The sequence below is a fragment of the Falco biarmicus genome, chromosome 5, assembly GCF_023638135.1.
Source record: "Falco biarmicus isolate bFalBia1 chromosome 5, bFalBia1.pri, whole genome shotgun sequence".
NCBI classification, from domain to species: Eukaryota; Metazoa; Chordata; class Aves; order Falconiformes; family Falconidae; genus Falco; species Falco biarmicus.
Window position 1 is genome coordinate 89,718,001 of NC_079292.1, and position 27,574 is coordinate 89,745,574.

General features: G+C 52.4%; 1 protein-coding gene across 1 annotated transcript; it reads right to left on the reverse strand.

Annotated features, from left to right (window-relative positions):
- Positions 1–1,017: 1,017 nt before the first annotated feature.
- HGD (homogentisate 1,2-dioxygenase) lies at positions 1,018–27,365 on the reverse strand. Its single transcript, XM_056341268.1, has 14 exons — positions 27,257–27,365; positions 21,616–21,687; positions 19,043–19,131; positions 17,259–17,364; positions 13,275–13,334; positions 12,703–12,794; positions 12,067–12,101; positions 10,794–10,873; positions 10,560–10,659; positions 7,385–7,509; positions 6,701–6,805; positions 5,405–5,531; positions 1,964–2,145; positions 1,018–1,366 (listed from the first exon to the last, which is right to left on the reverse strand). Exons 1-14 carry the CDS (start codon positions 27,269–27,271, stop codon positions 1,235–1,237), a joined length of 1,320 nt encoding a protein of 439 aa, XP_056197243.1. The 5' UTR covers positions 27,272–27,365; the 3' UTR covers positions 1,018–1,234.
- Between the last annotated feature and the right edge of the window lie 209 nt (positions 27,366–27,574).

The window sequence follows — 27,574 nt, forward strand, 5'->3', positions numbered from 1 at the left end:
AGTCTGTTTAAATCAGCTTCTCTGGCAAATTGATTCTCTGGAACATCCTTTTCTAAGCTGGCTATTTTATAGTAAACATCTCCCTGCAGATGTGATAATGTAACACTTTGCTCAAAGCTCATGGTTTCCAACACCCCCCCGCCCCCCCCCCCCCCCCCCCCGCAAGGATCTGATACAGATCCAAAACTGATGATGGATGTAACAGACTGAACTTAGGTGTTGCAGCTCTCCATTTCCTTCTCTTTTGGAATAATAGGGATTGTTTCTCTTGGGAAGTGCGAAGCACAGATCCCGATGGCACCAAGCTTAGTATCTTTCTCATGGGTATGTGCTGAAGTCAGGCCTGAGGGCCGGGGGGCCTGGGCTGTGCTCCTGGTTCCCACCCAACCTGGATCCTCGCTTTCTGCCTCTACCCTATGGAGCTCACTGCCTGGGGGTGAGGTTTGCAGACTCCAGTGCATTTTGATGTCTTCCATGACATTGTCTGCATTTGAGCTTTCTTCCAGGTACCTTCCCAGGAGCAAATGCCTGGACTGGCTAGATGAGCCCTTCCACATTTGCTGTGCTGCAAATTAGCGCTGAACTAGGGAGGGAATTTGTCAAGTGCTGACATGAGGAGTCGATGTTGAAGGATAGCCAGAGCATGGGGTTGGAAAGGAACCTTTCCATCACTTAGCAGTGAAGCACTGTGGATTCTCCAATCTTTTCTAATTTACGGTCTACTTTCCTGACCACCAAGTCTTTCCTTGGCAATCCTCCACAGAACAGCAGGCTGGAGCGGCCTGCTCGAATAGGAGGCTTAGGTCTGGTAGATCCTTCAGCTCTGTTTGTAAAGCTCTCCCCCTACAGAGAGCACAAAATGCTTTGGGGATCCCTGTCTTCTCCCTCTGGCAGACACATTTGGGGTGGTATTTTCAGGAGGCGCTGTGAGCGGGGGGCTGGCTGTCACCTCATGTCCACACCAGGTACAGCATTCACACCACCTACATGTGGTGAGAGCCGCGCAAGCACTTCAGCTTCAGTGTGTCACCAGGAAAGCTTTAATTGGTAAGAATAATCGTGGTTTTAAACGGCATTGCCAAATGCAGTGGGGATTTTCGTGGCTTGGTGGCTGCTGGAAATGCCGTTCTGTGCTCGAGCACTCCGCGTTGCCGGAGCTGAGTGCGGCACCACACGTCGGTATGCTGGATTTCCCTGCCTTCACTCACGTATTGCAAACAACAAATACTTCTCTTTACTTGCACTTAGGATTGAAATGGCTTTTCAGAGGTTCCCAGCACTTGTAGTAGTTTTTATCTAGGCGGTTGGAGGTCTGGAGGCCCCATTTGGTGACGGCGAGGCTGAGGGACGATTCGAACATGAATGCCTGTTGGGAAGAGGGAAGATAGGTTAGGGCAAAGGAGAAAAGGTTTAAATCCAGGCAAGGTGGCCCTGCTCCACTGCAACAGGACTTTGTACGTGTGGTCCAGCACTGCCAAATTCTGCCTCCTGGCTGATTAACCCAGGGGCAGAAAGCTCTTCAGAGCTGGCATCGCGACGCTGGTATTAACCAGGTCTCAAGAGTGACTCTGTGCTCCCTGCAGCCCCAGGAAAGCCAAGTTGTTCCAAAAGCTCTAGTTCAAGGTTCTGTTGGTGATCATCATTAGATTTTAGGGGGTGGAGAAAGGAGGACACTCAGAGGTTTTTCTTCTTTGTCCATAGGCTAAGACCAAAATTAAATTAATCAGCATGAAAATTCCCAGCTTCCTGCTCAGGCAACAATTTGTGTGGGCAGATGATCAAAGCTGCCTGGCATCACATGTCTCCAAGGCAGCTCCTGGGAGCTGAGCAGTGCGGGAGGTGAGTGCTGCAGCAGTTTGGTCTGAGTACTTTTCCAAGTTGCCAGCAAGAAGCCAGGCTGTGCTTTGAAGGCGGCACTGTGCCATGCTGTATTCAAAATCCTCTAGCTCCCTTGGCTCCTTACCATGGTCCCTTCCGCAACCCTCTCAGGCTCCAGCTTGGCTTTGCTCGCCTTCTCAAAACAGTCGGCATCTGGCCCGTGCGGAGTCATCATGCTGTGCAAGCTGGCCCCTCCGGGCTGGAAACCTTCCTCCTTTGCTTCATAGTGGCCTTTGATGAGCCCCATGAACTCGCTCATGCAGTTCCCTGCAGGAGGCATAGAGAAGAGGTTGCAAGGCAGAGTGGCCTGGAGGCATCGCAGCTGGGCCGTGAGCTCCTTGAAACCCACAAGCTAAGCTGGGCCAGACAGTGGAGCAGAGGTTTCTAAGCCAGGTATCGTGAGAGGATGCTGGGGATCCTGCAGGCGTGGCTTGGAAAGCTGTACAGGTTTTATTCCACTCTTAATTATCTGGATTCAGAAACAGAGCTCCCTACCGATGGTGCATCGATGCTGGCAGACCTGTGCTTTTCCTACTGCCTCGAGCTGCTTAAGTGCTACACCTGCCTACGGGCTGCGTGGTGGAACCTGATATTTACAGACTTGGATCAGAGATCTTAAAGCACTGGAAAGGGAGTTTTCCATCATCATCTCCACGGTACAGGCACAAAATGCCTGGCCAACAGTCTGGTGGGAGAGCCTGGTCTGCTGTCTCAGGTTATAAGCATCAAATCATTTTGTTTGATATTCTTCTATCACCTCCAGTGCAGTCAGGTGCTTATGCTTTTGTTTCACCCATTATCCACCTATTTCTCAAGAGCCACTGTGTGCCCAAAGACAAGGAGCCAAATCCTGTCCTTCCCTGAGGAAGAATACTTCAAGTAGACCCTTTGAAACCAACGGAGTAGTACACCACTAACTTAATTAAGGATGGCTGTGTCTAATCACTCACTGCTTACTGAGTTATGCTCCCTGTAAGTACTGTAACAACTGCCGGCCCAGTCGCTCAGCTTTAGGACACCTGATGTGATTCATCTAAATAACACGGCAACTTTCTGCTTAGTGGTCAGTTTTTGCAAAACCAGGACAGGCTTCTGTGGCTGTGTTATATATAGCCCTTTTTAACCACTAGTTCAGTCTTCGTTAAGTACAATCCAGGGTCTGAAATGTTTAACAACAATACTAATTTAGCTCAAAGCAGGGTTGGCCTATATACCTATGCAAACTTCCATTAATTTTCATCCCAGGCTGCCAGTGTCTCGTGTAAGACTGGATTGTTATGGGCTTTTCATTGACCCCGCTCTGTGCTGCGCTTGGCTCATTTGGACTGTGCAGACCCGAAGGGCTGGGTGGCCAGCGCTGCCGCAGCAGGGCTCACACCGGCACGGAGGGAGAGTGGGGCGGGTGAGTAGGAAACCAAGCTGGGACTTAAGACCTGAGCTGAGACCGGTTTCTTACTTGCTCACAGATGGCCTGTGTGACCCTCAGCGACTTAGGTGTGCCTCCATTCCCTGTCGGTGAAATAGCGTTGTCTTCTACAGGCAGGATGTTGTGAAGTTAAAATCCCTGAGTGGCCGTTAGATACCCAGTCCCAGCACGGTAAGAAGCATACAAGTACTGTCTCAGACATGGGGCAATATATGCCCACAGTATAAAAACTGCATCAGACATTTTCCAACCTGTGGTCCAAAGACCCTAGGAGTAATTCAGAGCCTCCAAGGATGTAGAAAGGTGACCAAGAGAAGTTGGTATTTATCAGCTGCACAGCCACCTTTGTGTGTAAAATTGTTGTGGTATCTAAGGCAAATATTTTTGGGCCACCGTTGTTATATTTATACATGGGGCAAAGTTAGTGCAAGATGAAAACCGTGGCTCTGAGTGCACAAAATTCTCTGAACACAGGCTTTCCACTGCACCTGAGAAGAGGAGGCAACAGGGGGTTGCTGGCAAAAAAAATGGGCCTCTTGTGAAATATTTGGAGAGAGAAGAGTTCAGAGCACTGAACCTGTGCTACTGCCCCAGAACAAGATTCTCATCATGGTACTAATTTCAGAGGGAACCAATGTCCCCAGTGCCTTGATAACTGGCCATTGCGGTGCCTGCCTTACCCACTCAGGCTCTGCCCTCCGTGCCTGGGATGAGCAGACAACCAAGTGGCTCATCATGAACCCAGTGTTCAAGCCTATGGCTGAGGTACTGTGGTGGGGTGAGTAGCTGGGGTAGCTGTATGGGTGCGCTTAGAATCACAGCATGGACAAAAGAATGAGAGTTATTTCAGCTGTCTGCTACCACGAACGAAGCAAGGTTGAACAACTTCATGTTCGTTAGGGCTCACGACGCATCCATGGGACATTAGCACAGCTCTGATGATGGGCAGCAAAGTAATTGTGGTTAACTAGGACTGCGTCTCACCTTTTAGGGTCTAAAAAAAGTGACTTGGCACTATCCCAGCCAGTCAGGAGACCCATTTCCATGTGGGATTCATTATTGCAAATGAAAGCAGGATGACAGGCCAGGACTTTGCTGGTGGGATTTACCCAGATGGCTGCATAGCTGCCTGCTGTGCTTGCAAGTGCCACTAATTCTGCCAGCCCCCAAGATGCTTGGAGATATGTCTGAGTAACAGGAGGAGTTGGCTATTAAACTGTGGTTAGTAAGTGTGCAGAAAGCCTCTCAGCACTTCAAAGTGACCACAGTGCAACCTCAATAGCTTCTGAGATGGGGCCTTTTAGCTGTTGCCAAAAGGGGTGCAGGATGGGTGAGAGTCCCCCCTCGGTCTCGCAGGGCAGGGTGCCCCATCCCCACCCTGAAGGACAGTCCCATCTGGGGAATTGGATTTCTAGCAGCCATTCATTTCAACACATGGCCATGCTCTGCCAAGACGAAACCAAAAACTACCCGAAAGAAATTAGCTCTGGTGATGGCAGCCAAATTCCAAAACCCTCAACCAACTCTCTGCCTGAGAAGGAGCCCAGTTCCTGATCTCTGGCTCCTTACATGCCAGGGGTACTTCCATCACTGTGTGGGAGATGAAGGAGGGCTCAGGAGAGCCAGCTCTCCTTTTCTGTAACTCTGATCTTGCCCTACGAGTGGCCTTGGGCAGCTTGACACACCTCTGCGCTTCTCACCACTTGTGGTATCATGTCTTCCTTTCTCCTGTTCTTTGTCTATATACTCTAGTGAGCTATTAAGGAGCTCATGGATGACAGGACAATTTCTGACACACTTGTGCAATGCCAAGTTCAATATGCACCCCGTCTCTGTGGGAGCCCCTTGAGTACAGGCACATCCATCTATGCAGACGCAGCCAGTCCTCACCCCTAAGTTTTTCTGAGATGCTCTAAATAGGAACATCTTTGGATTTGTTCATTTTCCAGGGAGGACTGACTGGCTCCGAGCAGCTGACTGCAACTGTGCCAAAGGCAGCCTGTCAGACTGCTTCTTCCCTGCGCCTGCTCTCAAAGAAACGGGGCTTGTTTTCTTTCTGCAGCCCTGTACTCAGGAAGAACCAAGGAGGAGCAGACATACGGTGGTAGTATGGTGGCCGGAAGGTGTTGTTAGCCACCCCCCATCGCGGGGGGAATATGACAAAGTCAGCGAGTGCCACTCCAGGACGGGTCGACTTGGCTGTCAGGACGGTGAAGATAGAAGGATCCTGAAAAAAGAAAAGCAAAAAGCATGAAGGAGAGCAGGGCTCAGAGCTGTCCGCTCCGGTCAGCCAGCCGGTAAACCTGACCGACACAGCCTCTCCCTTGCCTAAACACTTCTACCACCTGCACCGCATGGTGCGGATGAGATTTGTGACCCTGTATGACAGCACCCAGCATCTCGATCCCATGCTGAACATGGGGGGAAGACATGGGAATGTGTGGCTCTTCCTACGAGCAGCTTTGGAGAGCCCTCGCTGCCCCAAGCACAACACCCTCGGCGCTGGAGGCATGGGTGGGGGCAGCCGCGCAAGGCAGGGTGCTGTAATTCCAGAAGCAGTCTCCAGCACTCCTCCTACCACAAGACCATAGCTCTTCCTTAGCTGGTTACAGAGGACAGGAACATCCTGCTGGAGCCATTTAGCCTCACCGCCCTGTTAGTTTACAAACAGGGAGAACAAATTTCAGATAAATTGTGGCTTGCTGCAAGGATTTTTGAAGCCTCTAGTCCACTAAAGTGATTTCTGGGCTTTGATCTCAAAACCATCCTTCTCCTGGCAGGTTTTTCTGGAGTTTAAACAATGCTTTCTGTTGGTTTTCTCACTAGAAATGCTCCAGTCTCCTTGCACACCCACTTACAGAAGCAGCACTGAGAGATGGCATCGCTGTGGGCGCCTCTCCCACGGGGCTGGTTTCCTTTTTAGAAGAGCTGCTCACATTAGTTTGGGCTTTATTTTCCGTGAGATCTAGAAATTATTGCAATGAAAGCTGCCAGCTCTTGAAATGAATTTCAGTGCTGGGCTCGGAGGCAGCAGGGGAAGGAGGCTGTGCAACTGCAAGAAAGAAACCGAGGCAAGAATTTGAAGCAAAAGTCTTTTTGCTGAGTTGCATGTTGTGTGTTGGCTTCAGCATTCAGCCCTTCTCCAGGGTGCAGAAATTCTATGCTAAGCTGCTTAAAGCTGTTTAAGAAGCCGATCAACCTCCAGTTACGTCTTTCTACCACAAAAGAGGTGGTCTTTCTCTACAAGGGCTTGGTTTGGGTCCAGGGAAAGCAGTGCAAGAGATTTCAGACTGTTTCTTAGAGCACAACGTGTTTTTTAACGAGTGCTGAGCCCTTGGAGCTCGAGGTGATTTATCCACGAAGCATCGCTTTGCTTTACCCAGCTTCAGAACTTACCGCGTGGTCAAAAGCAACGGAATTAATGACCATGAATTTTTCCAGATGGTACTTGTACGGTGTGTAGTTCCCATGCCAGGCTACAACGTTGAAGGGGGAGAAATCCTACCAAAGCAGAGAGGTGGAGGGTTACTGTACACGGCCTGCCAACTTGCTGCACATATGCAGGGCGATGCTTTTTCCCAAATTCAAAATGGGTTAGTGGTGGGGAGAGTTGTGGCTGCAGCCTGGAGCACGAAGCCTTCAGGTACAGCCTGACATCGCAAGGATGTGATTTTCCTCAGCATTTCCATTCCGTGAGCCTCAGCCCTCCCCTGGGGCTTGGTCTCTAAGGGCTTCTGAGTGTCCAGGCAGCACCTGAACCAGGCCAGCTGGCGGCCACGTGGGCTCTCGGTGAGGAAGCACTGGCTTTCCATATCAGCCCCAGCTCCTCTTTTCTACTCTGCCACTACAAACACACGGAAACACTGAGGCAAAGACCATGGTTGAGTCTTTGGGCAACCAAGTCTTCACAAACATTTTTTTTGAAGATGAAGGAAGCAAGAAAGCAGGGGCTCAGTCCTGCTCTGCTTAACCCAGCAGGACCTCCCAAGACTACGTGCATGTGACTGAGTTGCACATCCCAGGTCATTTACCGGCAGTCACTGTGCTCCAGTGTTCCCTCTTCTCCCAGAGCATCCTCACCTGCTGGGCTGAAAACAGCTTGCCCTGGTACTTGCTGATCACCGTGTAGCCCCCCGGCACTTGGCGGTCCTCAAACCATGCGACGGGCACCAAGAAGTCCCGTGGGTTGGCCAGGCCGTTGGCTCCTGTGAAAAAAAAAAAAAAAAAAGAGAAATGCCAGAGCTCTTGGGCCACCTGCTAGCACAGCGAGAGGCTGCTGCAACTTTCTGGCTTTGTGGGTGCCTTTCTGCAGTTTGAATGACCTCACTGCTTCTTGGCCCACAGCGAAACCTGACATGGTCATGTACTTCTCGTGCTCGTATGAGTAGGTAATTGTAGTACATCCTAGCGTTTAAGTCCATGCTCCCCTTATGTGACTAAGACAGGTCTCCCCTCGTTGCCTGCTGAACATGATTAGCATGTCATCCTCGATTAAAGTCATGCAACAACTAGGAATTAATCAAAAAATGGAGGGTGAGTGGCTCTCTGTTCCCAGACACCCTGCTGGCTGGACACAGCCATGCAGAAGTTAGAGGCATGTAATGAGGGGTCCAAATAAACTTCTGAATGCTTGCAAAAAGAGTAATAAAATAAGAGATAGTGGTACCTACAGACTCTGGGCACACTGAGCAGTTGGTTAGTGTGAGGAGTGCATTTTCAAAGTGCAAAGCACCATATGGGTGCCAAAGCATTCTTCTTCTTCTCATTAGTATTATTGTTACAAAGTGGGTTTGAATTTCTTAGATAAAAATGCAGACATTACTACCTGCTGCGAAGGTTTAACAGTCAGTGCTTTCCTCCAGCTGTCATTTTTCAAGGGAAAAGTGAAGTCAGAATAAAGTAAGACCGAAATACAAAGGATCTTGGTCTCTGAGGGGAAGGCAGGTAGGTGGTGAGAAGAGGAGCTCTTATAATTGCCACCTCCTGAAAAAGTTTACAGGCAAGTGCACTCATTTTCTTTTCTCCAGAAAATAAACCTTATAATAGATTCCTGCCTTCTGGACTGGGCGGGGTGGCGGGGGGGGTGGTGGGGTGGCGCGGGGAGAATCCACCACACAAACCCATGCCAACAGTGTCTGAAAAACCAGCTAATGGGAAAACTTGTTACAAACAGGCTGGAGCAACATCAGTCATCAAGTGGAGCAGGCACGGAGCACGAGAACTGGGTGAAGGTGGGTAACCTCAGCTGGCTGAGAGGAAAGCTGCTGAAAACCCACGGTGGGCTAGATGTGGAAAGAGATGTGCCCGGCACGTCATACAGGAGAGATGCTTGAGGCAGGTTCCATGAAACAGCTGCAAATTGGGTCAGTTCCCCACTGTACAAATGACCATCTTCACTGTCACGGTGGCCATGAGATGTTTGCAAAGGCCCCCTGAATGCGGATGGGCCATGCCAAGCTTGTTACTGAGCAGTAACACCTAGTTAGGTTGCTTCAGGCAGGGCCAGCCTTTTAGATCTCACTGAGAGCTAGAAGTTAAGCCCAGTCTAGTGTGGAAAAGAACCTAAAATGAAAAAAAAAACAACTCATCTCAAAACACTGGTCCGAAAGCAGTGAACTATTGGTATGGGGTTTGTGGTGACTTGTAGAGGAATGAAGGCGGTGGGTTGATTAACATTGGTAACATGCAGCTGTGGCCTTGCCTCGAAGGCAGTGGGTTGATGGACCTGGATGATGTGCAGCTGTAGCTCGTCCCCACTAAGTGGTTAAATAGCCCTGAGGAGTGTGGGAGAGGTTGGTTGGTTGGTTGGTTGGTTGGTTGGTTGGTTGGTTGGTTGGTTGGTTGGTTGGTTGGTTGGTTGGTTGGTTGGTTGGTTGGTTGGTTGGTTGGTTGGTTGGTTGGTTGGTTGGTTGGTTGGTTGGTTGGTTGGTTGGTTGGTTGGTTGGTTGGTTGGTTGGTTGGTTGGTTGGTTGGTTGGTTGGTTGGTTGGTTGGTTGGTTGGTTGGTTGGTTGGTTGGTTGGTTGGGTGGGTGGTTGGGTGGGTGGTTGGGTGGGTGGTTGGGTGGGTGGTTGGGTGGGTGGTTGGGTGGTTGGGTGGGTGGGTGGGTGGGTGGGTGGTTGGGTGGGTGGGTGGGTGGGTGGGTGGGTGGGTGGGTGGGTGGGTGGGTAGCAGTGTGGTCTGATCTCTGGAGGAAGGAGCTACAGCACAGACAGTGTTGCAGCCTACTAGTTTGTGCTGCAACAACTGGTGCCCTGTGTGAGGCTGACTGAGTTGGACTCTGACTACAACAGCTACTTTAGCTGTTATGGGGCAAGTTCCACCTTCCCTCCCTGTGACAATCTTAGCAGCAGCAGCCAGGTGTTTGGTTTTTTTTTGCAGCAAGAAAAGTTTGGAGGCCAGCATTCCAGGGGTAAGGAAGATGAAATAACTGGAGCTGAGAACCTCCAGAAAGCTACCTGGGAAATCACAGCGGGGATGGTGGGGCTTCAGGTGCCATGCACCCTTGCCGTACCTTTGCTGCGGCAGCCAGAGGCCGTGCCTTTGCTACCTGTCATTGCCCAGCCCAGGGGCAGCTGGCAGAGGGTCTGTGGGTCACAAGAGCTACACCTGTGCTGGCTGAAAGTGGATCTGGGGCACAACACAGAGGTGCAAATGTGGTGCTGGTCTGAGTCCTGTGCCTCTGCTGCTTATTTTCTTGATTTCTAATTCTCCGAGGGGAATAGCTTCTGACACTAAGGCACTCTATATTCTAGAGCTCTAGGTGCCTCTGTCAACAGAGGTGGGGGGAAGAAACACACCTGACTAAATCTAAAATTTGGCTCCAAGAGTATCTGCTGCCTCTGAAATCTGCCTTTCCCTTCACTGGGTAAATTCCCTCCTATCACTCCAGCGTATGCCATGTCTGTTTGTAAGAGGCCTCAGCGATGACTGCCTTTTGAGTTTCTTTTGGTAGGAACATGTTCAGAGCCAGCAGACGGGGACTCCCAGACCAGAAGGGTAGAGAGAAAGTGGGAAAGAGGATGGGAGAGAAACAGTCTCCAGCGCCAGGGGAATCTCAGAACGACTGGGTTGTCACATTTTTTGGGGGGGATGCTTGCTCTGCTGGGGAGTAACAGTGCTGGGATAGAAAGCATCTTCGTGAAGGAGGGCGTGCGTGGGAGGATGTATTACATAGGGTATCAAAAGGTGGGTTGGGACTTGCAGTTCTTGCCTGTCCCTATGAATTTCACTGTAAGTCTGATGGGAGATTGTTACCGATGGGTCCCAGGTCAGGCAGCTCGAAGTGTGCCCCGTACACCTCCAGGAGGTAACCTCGGGTCTCTCCAAACACCTCCACGCTGAAACGCATTCCTTGCTGGAAAATAAAGGAAGATACTAGGATCCTCCCAGGATCGGGAGGTTTGCTGACAGACCTTGAACAGCTGAATGCAGAAGCTGGCTTGCTTCAACATCAGGCTCTGAGCCACAGGCAAGGCGCAGTCAGCTTACCTGGATGACACAGATTTCGTTGGGCTCCACTAGCATTTTCCCAAACTCAGTTGTAATGAGCAGTTTCCCTTGCTGGGGCACTGTGGAAACAAAATACAGGCAGAGGAGCTGAAGTAACGTGGTGATTGCCACCTTCTCTGTCCCCCCAGAGCACCCAGGCTCCAAGGCAGAGCACCGGGCCTGTTCTGACCCTGCTTCACAGCGGGACCGGGCTCCCTCGCCTGTGCGGAGCCTGCGGCAGAGATGCCCATGCTGGATGCAGAGTTTCCAGACCAGCCCCATGGCCTCCACGTCACACAGGTACCTGCTTGAGGCTTGGCCATCCATCACCTCCTGGTCCCTTGATGGAGCGTTTGTGCCACAGCCCAAATAAATGGGACTTGCTGTGGTTTTGGCCATACGTGTCTGTCTCATGACCTTCACGATAAAATGGTGCACATGCCCATCCTTGTCATAACTGTGGTGGCATGAGATGGCTGGGAATAACTAATTCTCCCTACTGCTGAGGGTGGAAGCAATGCTTCACTAACGTCCGCAGTTTTCCATGACTGTCCTTGTGCAGGGGAGCTCACATTTTGACTTAAAAACCTAGCAGATTTACAACACCTGCCCTAGCACTTTTACTTCACAGTAGTGAGGGAGGTGAGTGAGAACAATTTAATAGCTATTTGATGGGGAAAATGTTTCTGTTGGTGACCTGAAGGCATTTCTGTCCCTCGGTCAACCAAGACACAAGCAAATATCAGACTTACGATATCGCTCAGAATATTTTTTGGCATATATGTACTTTATGTGCCAACCTCGATGCTCAGTGTGGCAGCCTGGTTGCCTGAGGCTGGTGGAGCACGGGAGTTAAGCTTCCATCCCAAATACTCTTGGACTGCAGCAACGAAGGCATCTAGCTGTAAGCTGTTCAGAAATCTTGAGGCTTATGTTTTCCAGAAAACCTCCGCCTGTGGTGTGCCTCATACCGGTCAGGGGAGCACGGGGAAGCGATCGCTGAGCACCGCACCAAGGGAGCTGTGTCACTGCTCAAAGCCAAAGCTGAGGTCTGGCTCAGAGGGGCGCTCCCTGAGCTGCGCAGGAGCAGCGCAACCCACCCAGCAGCCCAGCTGGTGCCAGACCACCACATCGGGATGGCACGAGGGTGAAGCCCACCCTCTCCTCCAAATCTTGGCTGTTGGGCCCAAGGCTTTGGAAGAACAAAGAGGCAGCAGGTGGCAACCCAGGTAGACCCTTGTGGGGGAAAGGACAAGCCAAAGCATCAACTCACCAATCAGGAAGTCGCCATCTGAATTATAAAGGCATCTAAAGAAAAAGGAGAACTGGAAGGTCAAGATGCTGTAAGCCCCAGGCACTTACACATGCCACGACCACGGCTGGGGGTTTTGAGCTGGAGAATGACGTGGCAGAGGTCTCCCCTTTAGCACCAGAAATGCTATTTGCAGGTCAGTGAATGCAATATACTGGCTGGTGCAGAGGGAGGTTCAATATGCCTGGCCGGGAAGCAGGACGTCCTCTGACCTCTGCCAGGTCTCTGCTGTTGTGGCCATGGTTGCATCAGACGTTGTAAACTAGGGAGCAGGGCTGGCTTCCCCCATGAGCCGCTGCAGGGGTAGCAATGCCTGTCAGAGGCTGTGTGCATGGTGACCTCCAAGGAGCAGCTCTGGTCCCTGAGCCAAGAGCACCTGGATCCAACACATCCCCTCTTGTTGCACCCCCATGTCCAGCTCCTTCCTCTTGGAGGCTGCATCCCCACTCCCCCCGTGCTTGGCCATGGAGCACAGCCTGCCATGGACACCATGAGCACCACCCAACATATGGACACAGGGACATAAAGACAGTGACACTGTACACGTGTGGGCAGCCAGCCATGGGCACCCGAGCCTGCGGAGCAGCAGTCACTGACCTGTTGAGCATGGAGGTATTGCAGACGAAGACATGCACGGCAATGCCGTTGCGTGCTCTGGGCTCGCCGGCACCACACAAGGTGTGCAATCCCTGCGGGAAAGCCAACGCATCAGGAGTGAGTGGTGGGCACGGGGCAGGGGGCAGCCCCCTTTTCTCCCCTGATCCCACCCCCGTGCTGGGCTCACCCTCTCTCCTTGCTTCCCACACCACTACCAGCCTTCCCATGTATGGCTTTTTGCCAGACATCTTGACTTTCCTTTAATAGATGAAGGATTTCTTAAAAATCCATGTAAGCTGGTGTTTTCCAGCCTGGGAACTGGGGAGAGCTGCAGGTTGGGGTTTGTGTGTTTGGTTTTGTTTTTTTTTTTTAAGAGTTCCTTCAAAGGCAATGAAGAAAATCAAGTCCACTGTCAGTTGGTGGATATCTGGGAGCCTCTCCCCCCTCCCACAGACGCTCTGCAAGCCCAGCAGTGGCAAAACTGCTGCTGTTAGCCCGCCGCTGAGCATCCCACGTGCCCCCCCACCACCCAGGGGCAGCAGCGGTGGAGGGTGCCCTGGCCCCTGACTTACGCTCACAAAGTCCAGCTTATTCTGAGGGGCTTTGGGGATCTCGAAAGGTTTCCATCGCAGCTAGATTCCAGCAAACGAAAAGCAAGAAAGGGATGCCAGTGGTTATAACACAAAAGGTGGCAATTCCAAAGAAAGCAGACCCCCGTGTGTCCCCCCGCCGGCTTCCCTGCCCTCTGCTAGCTGAGGTAGCTTTCTCTTTCCTCCTTGCCTTGCTTAATTTGGTTTACAGGTTTCTTTTGATTTATGGCACTTCTTTTCCTTTTTAATCATAATTTTGTAAAATAATTGGCAGGTCTGTGTGGTGCAAAGGTTAAAAAAAATAATCCTATTTAAAAGCTGTCTCTCCCTCTATTACTAACAACACTACTGACAGCAAAGAAATTCAGTTCAGCTGTCTTTGCACAGCCAAATCGTCACAGCCCTGTGCTCCGCTCCGTGCTGGATGACTCACTCCCTCCATGACCTGAGCTTAACGCTTCTGTTTGCTCCACCTCATTTTCTCCACATCTGAAGCAGAAAAATCTCTACCTGCGTGAGTGGGAGCTGCGAGCAGCGCTAATTACTTCTTAAAAAGCCTGTGGAGATCCTCAGGCAGAAGGTGCTAGAAATGTCCAAAGTATTTATTACTGCTAATATTGTGTTAAGGGTCTTTGCAGCTCTTGGGAACAAGGTGCTGCAGCTGAGAGCTCCTCGCTGGGGGGGTTCAGTGCAGGCCAACCCAACCCCCCCAAATCAGGAGGATGCTGACACGGCAGCTGCCAGATGTATCCCCTGCATCGATGCGCTTGACCCCAGAAGAAAGCGCTGTGACTCTGGGAACCCACAAAAACATTTTCTGGCTTTTAGCTACCTGACCTGCGGGTTCTCAACATGTTTTTAGGCTGCTGCCCTGAGAAAACAAAGTTTATGGGACTCTGTGTCTGTGCCTGCTGCTCCCCAAAATTGTGAACTATGTGAAATTTTGGCTAAATTGGAAAGGGATACAAAGTTATTCAATTCCCCCAAGCCGTGTTGCAGTTTTCCAACACCAAATCAAAATGTGGGTGCCCAGGCAACTTGTCAGGCTCTCCAGAGAGCCGGCCTTGGGAGAAAGCAGGCGGCTGCACCCAGCCAGTGCATCGCCAGCAGCGCTGAACGAAGCAGGGGCTCGTCGCTAATTAATCGGCTGCACCCCAGGCTTGGCCCCGCAGCTTGGCCCCCTCTGCTCTGCTCTCCAAAGCCATCTGCTCCCCCAGGGCATCCCACCACCACAGCCTCGTGGCAGCCCTGGGTCACCGGGGTTGGATCCATCCCTCCTCCCTTCCGCCCCCCATCCCGCTCGCTGCCTGGCAGAGGCATGTTTTCCTCCCTGGGAGACCCGGGCAGCTCCGTGCCAGTGCCTGCTGAGGGTCACACTGCTGGGTGGAGGGGAGGAGGCTGCTGGAGAACCTGTGTGTTCTGGATGGAGACACCAAATGCACCCGCCAGCAGATCAGCTGTGACCCTTGCGAGACATTGACACCTCACAGATGAGCCAGTGAGCCAGTGCTGAACCTCAGGGTTTGCTTTCAGCCCTCTTTAAAGCTTTTTTTCCCCTTTGGCTTCCAAGACAGCCTTCCAGACGTGAACCAGAGCCAAAGCAAAGCATGGTCAGAAGGTGCTGCAGAGCCTGCTGCCACCCCCAGCAGCGGGACCTCCCCCAGGTCCCGTTCATTTCGGGGCATCTGTGAGGGCCAGCGGTGGTGGCTCAGAGTGAGCTGTTCCTCCAAGAACTGTTTTAAGCCTTTGGGGTTGGGAATTGGGACCCAGTGGGTAGAAACCGTTGGGAAATACGGACAAAAAGGACACGCAGAGGGACAAAGAGAGAAGACCCCGAAAACGAGGGGGAGAGAGGCGGTGGGGAGGGAGAACAGGGGAAAGAAAAGGAATAATGTCAGGTATAAAGATGGTCTAAATAGAAGCAATTTTTCTGGCTGAGGAATACAGAAGATGACAGTAAGTCTACAGACGAAGTACTAAGTATAGTGCAGTCCCTGCAGAACAGCTCCATTTTCACTTCGGTCCCTGCGGACACCTCCACAGCTGTCATTCCCGTGGGACAAGGGGAGCAGTAAGTGCGTGTGTCATCCAGCCTGTTGGTTGCAACTGAAAATGGTGTCTGGCCCCTCTCCTCTGAAATGTTTGCAGACTGCAAAGCCACTGCCTGGCTCTGCGCCGTTTGTCCACCGTGTCTCTGCTGCACTTGGGTGTCACCAGCGCAAGAAGAGAAGGGGCGCCCTGAGCCAGAATTCCAAGACAGCCAGTGGCAGCCAGCACCAGGTGCTTAAAATGGGGGGGGCTTTTAGTGTTGTTTCCTTGCTGCAGCATCCGTGAGCCTCCTGAGATATGGCACCTCTGTGCTTACTATTATTTTATGGGGTTTTATCTTCCCAAGGTTTGTCCGATCCCTTTTTGAATCCACCTGCATCCTTTTGCAAGAAGCTCCACCGCTGACGCTTTTTATTTTTAATTTAATGTGACGTTTGATAATTGGTATTTGTTTTCTCCCTGCCTTTTAATCATAGCTTCCCTTGGTCATCTCTATTCCAGGCTGGAGAGCTTTCCTTTGTTCCTGCATTTCTTGCACAGATGCTACCCATATTTTTTCATCACCTTTGTCCCCTTTTCTGTTTTGTCCCCTATGCCTTTTATAATTCTGTCGTTGTCTTTGGGCAAGGTTAAAGGATATTTTTTCCCATTGACTTCAAAGGGCTTTGCATAAGGTGCCTCCATATGGCCATCCTTTTAGATGGATGATGATTGGGAAAGCTCCCTAAGTGAGCTGGGCGAAACGCAAAGCGCCGCAGGGAAGTGTCGGTCTTTTCCAACAAACTGAACCTGGTCCCTGGCTCTGCTTCAGAGAGGATGAGAGGGAAAGCAGGAAGATGGGTCCCACTTACTGCTAGGAAATGATCCCTCTGGGTTTGGTGATTGCCATGGAGAGCGGTGAGAGAGAGTGGGCAGGAGCTTTGTGGCTGTTCCCTTAAGTAAAAGATGTGCAGCATGTAAATGGCTTGAGATGCTGGAAAGCCAGGCATCGTGGAATTACTGTGACCGTAAATAACCACAACAGTAGATGTGGGCTGCAAAAGAGCATCAGAGAGGGATGAAGTGGTCACAGAAGTCAATGGATCTTCATCTGAGAAGGAGCACCAAAGGCACGTAAATATGAGCCGGTCACCACTCCTTTGTCAGTGGCTGGAAAACATATTCCAGCAGAACTGGGAAAGTATTTAGACAAATGGGGAGGCCGCTGGGAGGCTGGAAATTAGCTAATGATGATGCATCAAAGGACAGAACCTGAGCAGAGTGAAAACTGATGGCCATGAGATGATGTTGAGAGGAGAATGGCGGGAGGAGATACTCAGCTTAGCAAAGCCAAATGTTCTGGGGCTGGCAGGGAAGAAATCATGATTAAAGATGATGGCAAGGCTGTAACAGAGGAAGACAAATGCCATGTCTCTGCATGACTCTCCAGAATGAAGCCTGATTTCCCACAAGGGCTGCGGAGAAATGGGCTGGCAGCCAGCAGCCTCTCCAGAAGCGCAGGGAAGGAGGGGGTGGATGGCAGAGACATGCTGCTGCTCTGCCTGCCGGGCCCGGGCATGATGAGCCTTTGATGGGGGACACTGGAGAAGAAGAGAAAGCGGCCTGAGAGGTGGCCAACAGGAGCCTCCAGGGGAGATGATAGAAAGCACAAGTCAAACCCTGTGACACCGGGAAGCAGCACAAGCATCCATCAGGGTGGGAAGCAACAAGCATCACCTCAAGGTCTGTCTTTCCTTGGGTGAACCAAAGGTGAGGAGCAACGGATGGCACCCAGGACCCCAGCCCCTGTGTTGGCCAGCCCCCCAGCTCCCTACGGCTCTTCTCAGACCTCTTACAGCTCAGCACCTTTGCACCCCTGTTAGCTTAATCGCTGGGCTGTCATCCTGGCAGGACCAGAGCTCTTTCCAGCATGGTTACCTGGTTGGGGTCAGGCTCAACTTCATCCCAGTTGTGTGTCAAGTGGCCTTCCTCGAGAGGCTTGAAGGGTTTGTGGCAGACTGAAGGTAGGATCCGATACAGCCAGCTACAAAGAAAGAAAAGTCCTGGATTAGCCTGGAGAAGAGGTTAAACCCTCTGGGTGGCTGCCGGCTGATTGAGCTCCTGAAGGCATTAATAACATTTATGATGGTGGCAACTGGGCCAGAAGTATTAAATACCAAACACTAGCTCATAGGCAGAGACTGCCAGAGAGATGGCTTTTTGTTATAGGCTCTAATTACAAATATATGCTGTTCTATATAGGTAAATGCCTATATGTGTGTTTACCTATACATACATTTACATTCTCACACACACCTATATATATGTATATAAAAAATAAAGATACAGCTTTATCCGTCACTGCAATACAGCCACCTCTGAAGTGAAATAAAAACCTATTTAACCACAGCTACAAAGCCGGCCGGACACGGGATGAGCGCAGTATCTAACTGTACGTACAGAGGAACCTTCAGGAGCCAGAAGGTCCCATCCAGTATCTGAATTTGGATGCGCTACTGCAAGAAGCATCCTATGCCTGGCTGGCCACGCCCATAGGACCACCAGCAAGCCCATGCAGCGAAGGCCAGAGTTTTATGTGGGATGCTGTAGGAGGCCTTCCATGCCTCCATTGCCACCTGGGACTGTCACTCTCCTTCCTGGCTGCCTGCCGTGTCCCTGGCTGCAGCCCCTGCTGCTCCAGCAGCTGCAAACAGCATCCGCACACCGTGCACAGGTGCAGCCAAGCCTGAAACTGGGCTTTTAATCAGGCAGGTGAGCAGAGGTGATGGGGAAAGCCTGAGACAGGCAGGGCTGCCAGTGCCTTTGATGTGTTAACAGGGGTGGTTGCAGTTTGGGTAGGTGGGAGAGGGGAGGAGGGAGCTCTCCCTTGAGAGCTGGAAAATTTCCATCAAGGACGTCTTTGTGCAGCAAACAATGATTCATCCCTTTCCCACGCACACCGCGAGCTGGCACCAGCCCCGAGAGCAGAGCTCTGCTAGGCAGCTTGGATGATGCATTTGCCTTTCATTTGAACGAACAACAGAAGGGACAGAAAAGCCACCGTGGGAGAAGTGAAATGAGAAATGCATCTTCTGCAGTCTGGTCATGGATGGAGCATGACGCCTGGGACAGAGCTCCAGGACGCTTGCTGCTGGCTGGAACAAGCCGTCCCCAGCAGTGCTGGCAGCACGGGGTGGTAGGCAGGGTGCTGGGTGCCTGGCTCTGCTCTGAGCCCCTGGCCAGTCCCAGGACTGGTACAGCCCAAGCTAGCGCCTCACCAGCCCGAGCCCATGCGCAGGAGCATCCTGAGGAAGAGGAAGGGCTCCTGCTCAGAGGCTTGGTTTTGACACTGTCCATCAGGTGCTTACCAGTGCCAGTCGCAGCAGCGCTGAGGCGCTCAGGCTGAGACCCTGAGATTGTTTTGCACAGCACACACAGCCCACTCAGGACCATCTGGCCCCCATGAATATCACCTCCCCTTCCTCGCCTTGCTCAGAAAACCACTTTCTTTCCCACCCCAACACCTCCTTTCTCAGCATTTTTGTAACCCACTCACCCCACTGAAGCCTTCCCTCTCCCATGGTTTTCTGCCCTTGTCTCTCTCCCGGGAGCTTTTTCAGCTGGCAGAAGGCACTGGTGGCCCAGAGGCAGCTCCTCCATCGTTCTCTGCTGCATGCCCCAAGCGCCCCCCATCACCCGCCCGCTGCTGGGGGTCACAGTACCTTCGCTTGTTGGTGGGCCGGGGACAGGTGAAGGCAGAGCCCGAGAGCTGCTCAGCGTACAGGCCGTACGGGCAAACCTGAGGGTTGTTCTGAATGGGAGGAGAAGGAAAAATAAGGAGTGAGGAGTGGCAGCGTGGGATTTAACTGTGGAGCCCCAGACAGAGCACAGTGATGGGTGCCCAGCACCCCGATGCCATGGGGTGGACTCTGCTCCTGAGGCTGTGCATCAGCCCTGGAAGCTGTATCTTCTTGCTCCCATGATGCTGGGTGCCCCACGGGTACCACCCAGCCCCCCAGCCCCTTTCCCACACGAGTGCCCTGAGGAATCGGCACAGCCATGGAACAAGCTGCAAGAGGGCAGTGCTCATAGCACCAGCAACGGGAGCGTCAGGGAAAAGGGGGTTATTCCCAGTGCTTACAGATTGCAAAGCAGACTGTTATCATGCCCAGATTTTTCTGAGGAGCAAGCATTCAGAGGGGTTGCCCCAGAGCCTCGTGTCTAGCTGGCTTTCCAGAGGACAGACTCCCAGCAGCTGCACCTTTGCTTCTCCGCTCCTGCGCACTAAGGGCCCCCTTCTCCTCCTGCCCTCTGCCCAGGGGAGGGGTGATGGAGCAGGCATTTGGGTGGCTTGCTCCTTCCTCCTGCCCGTGCTGTTTGCTGCCTGAGAGCAGGGTGACCTGTGTGGGAGCCTTTGCTGTGTCTCAGGGTTTCTGCGCAGTGCCAGTCCTCCTGCGGAGCACAGAGGGGACACCTTCCCCTTCGCAGAGCCGTGGGTACCACTAGCGCAGGTTTAGCAGCCCTTGTGAGTTCACGACTGAAGGACAGATTCCTCCTTTTCAGAGAACAGAAACGAAACATTTTGATCTAAGTAGGCCAGCGTCTATTTGTTTGAGATCAGCAAGAAGCAAAGGCATCCAAGAACTGCAGGAAATATCCCGGTGGGACAGTCATACGCCATTTGCTATCCCATCTCCCTCCTGCAAGGTCTAGTTTAGCATCCTGTTACCCTGCTGCGGCCGAGCCGCTCAGCCATCCATACGGCATCAAAGGCTGCCCTGACAGGTGGGCAGAGGGAAGAGGTAAAGCTCTCACAACCCACGTAGCTTCCAGCCTTGAAACTCCATCGTGTCCGTATGAGTATGCAGTGAAGCAGGGGGATCAATAGCCCTTGTCATTTTTATCTTAGCCAGCACTACTGCAGATGCCAGTCTTATAAATACTGCAGAGGGGAAAGGATCCACCTCTGGGACTGGAGATTTTTTTGTGTCTAACTCGTTTTCGGATTTTTCTGTTAACCCTTTGGACACCGAGGCCGACCTCTGTGCAGATGAGGGCACCTCAGTCAGGAGCTGGAGGGGTCCTCCTCCTCCTCCTCCTCCTCTGGAAAGCGGTGCTGCCCGGGGACATCACGAGGAGCACAGCTCACTGCCTGTTCAGACCAGCAGCCACCACTACCAATCTCCCAGTTTTCAGGTGCCTCTTTCTTACATTTTTTCTCCAAGCATCTGCTATAGCCAGTCTCAGAAACAAGGCACTGCACCAGCTGAGCCACCAGTCTGACCCAGCACAGCACTCTGTCTTTTTTGTGGGCACACCATAGGCTGCAATGCAGACCCGGGGGACATATATATGCATTTAACGCGACCTTGTGTTGTGTGTTACCAGCCACACCAGCACACAATGTGTAAAACATCAGAGCTGGGGAGATCCAGAGAACTCAGGAAAAGCAAAGTGTAGAGCTCCCAGTTTGACTTTAATTCTACTGGGCTCTTTGCACAGAGGATGATGAGTTGCTCCAAGAGATGTCATTGACTGAGCATCAGATGCTGCCATCCGAGCACGAGGGATTTCCAGAGATCCAACAGAGGGCACAGTCAGCCTCGAAATGTGCGCTGGTGTACCGGAGACCAGGGCAGGAGAGATGAGAACACTTGAACCCTTCAGTTCTTGCCTTTGCAGACCAAGTGGCTACTGTCACATGGGTCACCATTCCTTTCTTTCAAACAGAATGACACATGATTTATTTTCATAAAACATGTTCATAAAACGTTTAAGAATGGATCTGTTTGTTTATATACTACAGGCATTCATGTCCCCTCCCTGCAAAGAAGCTGCTCTCCTGCCCAAGGCTTATAAACCAGCTTTGACAAACCCAATTCCTACAGAAATTCCCAAAGCTGCTTCTTCTGCACGAGCACATCTCTCTGCCAAGCTTCAAACTTCTGCTCTGGTTTATTCCAGAGCCGGTGGCTTCCTTTTCCGTGCCACTTGTACCACAGACTCCTTTTGGAAAAAAACCCTGCTGTTGAGCAGAGGTCATTTAAGCAAGTCTTAACCTCAAGGTGAAACTTGGAAGCTCGCAAGTAACTTAAAAATAGAACGTATGAACAGAAATCTTTAATTCTGATTTTTGCCAATGTCTTATTATTCCAGTCCTGCATGAAGAAGGATCCTGGAGACTTTCATGGTGGCAGAGAGGAAGGAAACACGTTAAGATGAAAAGAAGCCCCAGGAACAGATATTCACTCCATTGCATGTAATTTTAATAAATCACTTTAAAAAAACTCGGTACCTGTCCCTCTGGTAAAGCTCCTGGGCAGCGTGGATCCTCAGAAACATGTTCATTTCCAAATCCTGACATGTACTGTAAAACAAACCACACAGCTCATCAGCGATTTGAAAACACAAGCTAAACCTCTCCAAACCACCCAGTCATCACTTCCCCGTGTGTTTTTCCAGGCTCTTTGTGTGCATTAAGAATTTCTCAAGTCATCTACTTGCATATTGCCACAGGCCATTTCCACAGTTTCTAGGTTCACTTCAGTAGCTAACTTGTGGCCTGGGAAGCACGGATGGGATCTGCTCTCCTGCCAAGTCTGCACATCTATTCTGACCACACTCTGCAGCATGAAGGCACTTGAGAAATAAGCAAAATATCACATATCCAGTCAGACTGTATCAAGAACAACAGGGTGATGTACAGGAAGAGGTGAGCACCAGCATTCCGGAGGCATGCTAGCACCATCCACATTAGACCTGACTTCACTTGAATAAGGGATGTTGCAAGATCTGCAGACTGCCTTGCAAATTTATGCACTCACATGCTCAGGGGCCGAAAGTGGGAGCCATTTGGTTGTCACGTTCTTGTGATACAACCCCATGACCATCAAGAAAAAGGTCAGGATGTAGGTGGGATGAGGGAGGAAGGGAAACTCACCTGGGACTTAAACTGTATCACTGATTTGCCCTAAATAAGCATCGCCCAGTGGGGCGTGAACTGTCCACCGTGGCGGTAAGTGAGAATTAATCCATTCCCGGACAATAATCTGATTTTCTAGGGCGATGTCAATAATCTGATTTTCTAGGGCGATGTATACCGGAGGGACCCATGGCTGGAACAGAGCTGCTTGCCCTCCCGTGCCTGCCCTGCCTGGAGCTGCGATGCTCTGCGCGTGGCTAAAAGCCACGGGATCCCAGGGGACGTGGCTCCCGGCTTTGCGGCACTGAGAAAAGCCCCACGGTAACCCTGAGGCACACAAGGGAAGCCGGTGTAACAGAAACCTTTGCTTTGCACTGACAGAAATGTAAATACAGTCCCTTCAGATCCTATAGAAAGGCACGAAGCCACCCTGTTGAACTCTGCGTGAACACGGAGGTGTTTTGGCAGCGATCAGTGGTTCAGCTCCGTGGCCTGGGGAGAGAGTTAAATATTAATGCTCCCCTCTGTCACCTGCCTTCACCCAGCAGCGCTGGGATGGCAGAGCCCAGGATTGCCAGCGCTTGGCTGACACACACACTGCCTGTGCCGGGGTGGCTGCGGCACTGCCATGCGGCTGCACCCCAACAGCTGCCGGGGGGCTCCAGCGCCGAGACACCCCGGCAAGTGGCAGGGACCCCCCTCGGTGCGGCACCTGGGAGGCAGAGGTCTGGCACAAAGCCAGGGGGACAAAGCCCCTATACCTGCTTTATTTTACTATTAGAGTGCCTGGATTATTTCCCCCAGGCGTTCTCATCCTTGTGCAATTTGCAGCCCCCCTCCCAGAAATTTCCAAGCGTAGCACACAGAGCAAACCGAAAACCGCCTGCGAAACCCAGTGGTTTCCTCAGGCACCTTCCAGGGATCTGTAAGAAAACTCCTTTCCCAGTTGCAGCCAGGCTGGCTGGAAGCCCTGCTTAGCCTGGCCCTGAAAACATCTCGCTTTCCATCAGTTCGGGGAGGATATTTCTCTCCTTACAAACGAAAGTGCATCACCAGGACTCTGCTTTCCCCTGCAAGAAGCATATTGATATGCAAAGCAGCAGGTCACCTAAGCAGCCTTGGCAAATGTATTGTACTGGAGCATTTCTTTTTTTTTTTTTCCCTGCCCTTTTTTTTTTTTCCCCTCCCCTCTTTTAAACGGAAATGCAGCAATATCTGATGGGACTGCAGCAGTTCCAGAATTAACTGAGACCTTCCGCACTGCATCCTCCTCTACCAGCCACATACAGGTGGTGGGAGCATTTGCCTGCGGGGCAGCCTAGATGAAAAGGCGAAGAAGGGAGGAAGAGGAGGAGGAGAGAGGCAGGCTCGTTTTCTAGAGGCACAGCCAGCAAGGCCCAGCAGGTTCTGCCATTATTAGCACAGCAAGGAGAGGGTTAACGCAACGTGCAGGCTGCTTTGCTGAGCATCACCTGCAAGATGCTCGACTTGAAGCTGGTGGGGGACTGGGAGGAGACAGTCCGTGGTCCTCGGGTGGGTTTGTCTGGTGGTAACCAGCATGTGCTGCCCAGCAGCCCCTTGCCACGCTGCTGGGGCCAGGGGGGAAGGCGGCACGGAGACTTTCGCTGTGAGAAATCCATCGTCCATCCTTCAGGCTGAAAAAGCTGGTGAGCCACATAGCTGGCCTGCCCGTTCCCATCGCCAAAAGCCCCTTTGCTCCTGCCTGCTGGGCCAGGGGACGGAAAGGAACCCGGCTCAGCAGCGAGGACCTGGTGCCAGCCACTGCGCAGTGCTCACCACCGGGCAGCGGTGCAGGCGGCATCTGCTGCCTTCCTTGGCTGTGCACCACCGGGGGCTGTGCACAATCATGGGCTGTGCACCATCGGGGGCTGTGCACCACCGGGGGCTGTGCACAATCATGGGCTGTGCACCACCGGGGGCTGTGCACCATCGGGGGCTGTGCACCATCAGGGGCTGTGCACCACTGAGGGCTGCGGAGCTGCTGCCACCACCCAGTGATGCAGGAGGCTGGGTGCTCTGGGGCAGGGGAGCCGAGGCAGGGAAGAGGTGGCGTTTGGGAGAGGGTGCCATCACCCTGCTGCCCTGAGAGGGGGGGCAGAAGCTGCTGCATCATTGTTTGGTCAATTGATTCTTCCTTGCCAAGAAAAAACCCCAATTAATCCTCAGGTAACTGCATCGAGGGCCAAAACAAAGACATTGGCAGGACTGCAGCCACGGGAGGGGAGACATCATCCTCCCGGTGATTTATCACCCCGCGTGTGGCTCCAGGGTTTTGCCTGGATGTTCAGAGTGGCTTTTCTCATTCGCTTGGTTTATTTTGTCTTTCCCTGTAGCAGACCTGAGTCTCTCTGAGGATTCTCTCCCCGGCACACCCTTAGGGGTCGGTGTCAAACACCACTTGGGCTGCCACAAAGAGCTGGGTCACCCAGCTCACCGTGTGTGTGGAGGCATCACGCGCCAGGGCTCTGGGGCACCGCACTGGGACCCTGCCGGTGCAGACCTGTTGGGAGCAGCGGTGCAAGTGCCAGGCACATCACAGCCCTTCTCCCTGCCAGCCCCCTGAGCCCACCTCCTGCCTCTCCATTGGCATTGCACAGGGTGCCCCCAAGACAGGGGAAATGACCCCTTTCTGCCCACCCAGCACCTCCACCAGAGCATCCTTCCTGGGTGGCAGAGATCCGGCAGGATGGAAGCCAGCCCTTCTCCATGAAGTGGCACAGTGTTTTCAGTCCCACGCAGCCTCCCCCCAGGTCTCTGCCTGGCCTCCACAGTCCCCAGCCATGTTCTGGGCATCTCCAGGCTGGGTGGGTTAATGGGCACTATTCTGGTAACTGGGCAAGTGATTTCTTTGTAGAACAAAAAGTTCTCTGTGGTCCTTGTTTTCACTTTTCCTTTTAATTACTGTTGTTATTTTGTTCGAGATCCTGTAGCTTTATATGCAAACAGGATCTTAGGAATTCATCTGACTCCTCTTTGTTTTTCGTTTTGTAGTTTTTCAATAAAATGGGAGAGATAAAAGCTCAGCACGGCATAAAAAATTCAGCAAAGCTCATTGATTGGAATAACTGGGATGCAAAGCAGAGTGCTCGCAATGGATGTCGTGCTCTGACCTATAAACTATAACCTTTTGTTCACCGGATTAGACAGCAGGCATGGGAGAAACGCATTTGAAGTCTGAACACACAGACTGCAAAATAATTAAGGTCCTTCTTCAAACACTGCATAATACATTTCTCTATCAGCTTGTGCTGCAGGACACGGGAAAACAATATTCATCACCCCACAAAAGGCACGGCACTTTGTACTGGCTCTGTCCAGCCAGCACCACAGCGTCTAACACAAACCCGCAGGAACAGGGACACGAGCATTTGGGCAGTGAGCAGAGCAGGTCTCACCCCCTGCATGGGGCTCCACAGTCTCCCTGAGGGGTAAAACCAAAGCACCCAAACTGGAGCTCTGCCCGGTGCCACCACGGTGCCATGGGGCCAATATCCCTGGCAGGAGCTGCCACCTCCCCGGCGTCTTGCCGACCTTCTGCTCCAAAAGTGCTGGGGGTGGTCCAGGTCCCAGACCCTTCCTGAAGAGACCTGCCCAGCTCCAGCATGGGGGAACTTGGTGGAGGAGGGAAGAGAAGGGTGGATGCCAGGAGGAGCGGAGAGAAAGGGCGAAGCAATGGTCTTGGGGGAAAGATGCCGAGGGAAGTTGGCTGGGGAGAGGTGACAGTGGGGTGTGGATGTATATGATGCCTCAGAGGAGGTGCTGGCACAGCAGCTCGTTCCTCTGGCCAGCTCTGGGCAGAGCCGTGCTCAGCCTGCAGCCACGGTCACACCAGCCAACAAGGTGTTAGGGTCTGCTAGGAGTGAGTTGAAGCTGGACATGGAAGATGCTGTCTTTGGTACTATATATAGGGCTACAGCTCGATATATCCTCACTACATAAAGCGGAGCTGCAGCTGTACATGGCAGATGCTGTCACAGCCGTGGCAGAAACCAGTGCCCACCCACCCAGAGTGGTGCAGGGGCAAGGCTGCCCCACTGCTGAAAGAGGATGGTGAGAGCTAGGGGTGTCGGGGACAGGCAAGGAAGAGGCACGGTGACGTTTCACTGTATGAGACAGGACTCGTCAGAGATGGATCAGCAGACCTGTAACACCGTGGTGTAAAATAACAAACATGGCGGGAGGTGGTGAAGGAGCACATCCATGTGTCTTTCGGGTATATCCAGAGCCAGGAAAAGGCTTAGTGACAACCACAGCCCCAGAGTCTGGGGAGAAGCATGATGGTCCTGCACAAACCCTTGAGACCCACCACGTCCTGGGGCCAGCCCTTGCCACTCACGCACCCTGACGGCCCCGGGGCAGCCCCCCAGCAATGACGAGATGCTGATGAGATCCAGGATTGTAAGTCTCGTGTTCCTACACATGAACGCCAACCCCACCGCATCCCACCCTTCTCCCCAGCCTCCCCCATGCTGCAGGAACGGCGGCAGGGGAAGCTCCTGCTGGCTGCCCCTCTGGGGCTCGGAGAGGGGGGCACGGCTGGACCCCGATGTGCCAGCGTGCCATGTGAGGGGTGCTGAGAAACTGCCCTGGAATGGAGCCGCTGCTCCCCTGGGCTGCCGCAGAAGATGGTGGCTGGGGTTGCAACATCTGGGCAGATGTTGCCAGCCAGATTTCATAGGCTGAGGGGGAAACACCCCCCTGGCAGCGGGGGCAGGAGGAGGGGTGCTTGCGGAGGGTGGGGGAAGGACAAATCATGCGATGAAGAGGTCCTGTGCTGGGACAGCCTGACCAAGAATAGTTTCCAAAGAAGGAGAAGAGGGAGAGAAAAGCCTGTTCATAGATGAAAAGCGGCGAAATCCTTTACCCCAAGAGAGCTTTAAAAAAACACACCTTGGAACACCAGGAGGTGCACACGCACTGACACCAAACCCAGTGTCGGCAGGGAAGGGGTGTCCGCAGCCAGCACCGGGGGTCGCAGACACCGACTCCTTACCTGAAGGCCGGTCATCTTCCTCCTGGTCTTCCTCCTCTTGGAGCAGCCACAGAGCCCTGGCTGGTCCCTGGCCGAAGCAGCGAGCCTGCTAGCTGGCTGGCCGAGCTGGGCTGGTGGCAGGGTGACAGTGCTGCAAGTGAGAAAGTCCACAGGAGTTTTCAACCTGTTTGCTCAGCCCAGTCTGTGTTTAACCAAGCACCAGCCCTTCGGCGCAGGACCAGCCCGGGATCCGTTTGAAGATGATAAGCAGGGGGTGAGGGGGACTGGGTTCCCTCACTGCCACTGTTCCTCTTTAGATCTTAAAAATGGGGCTGTATT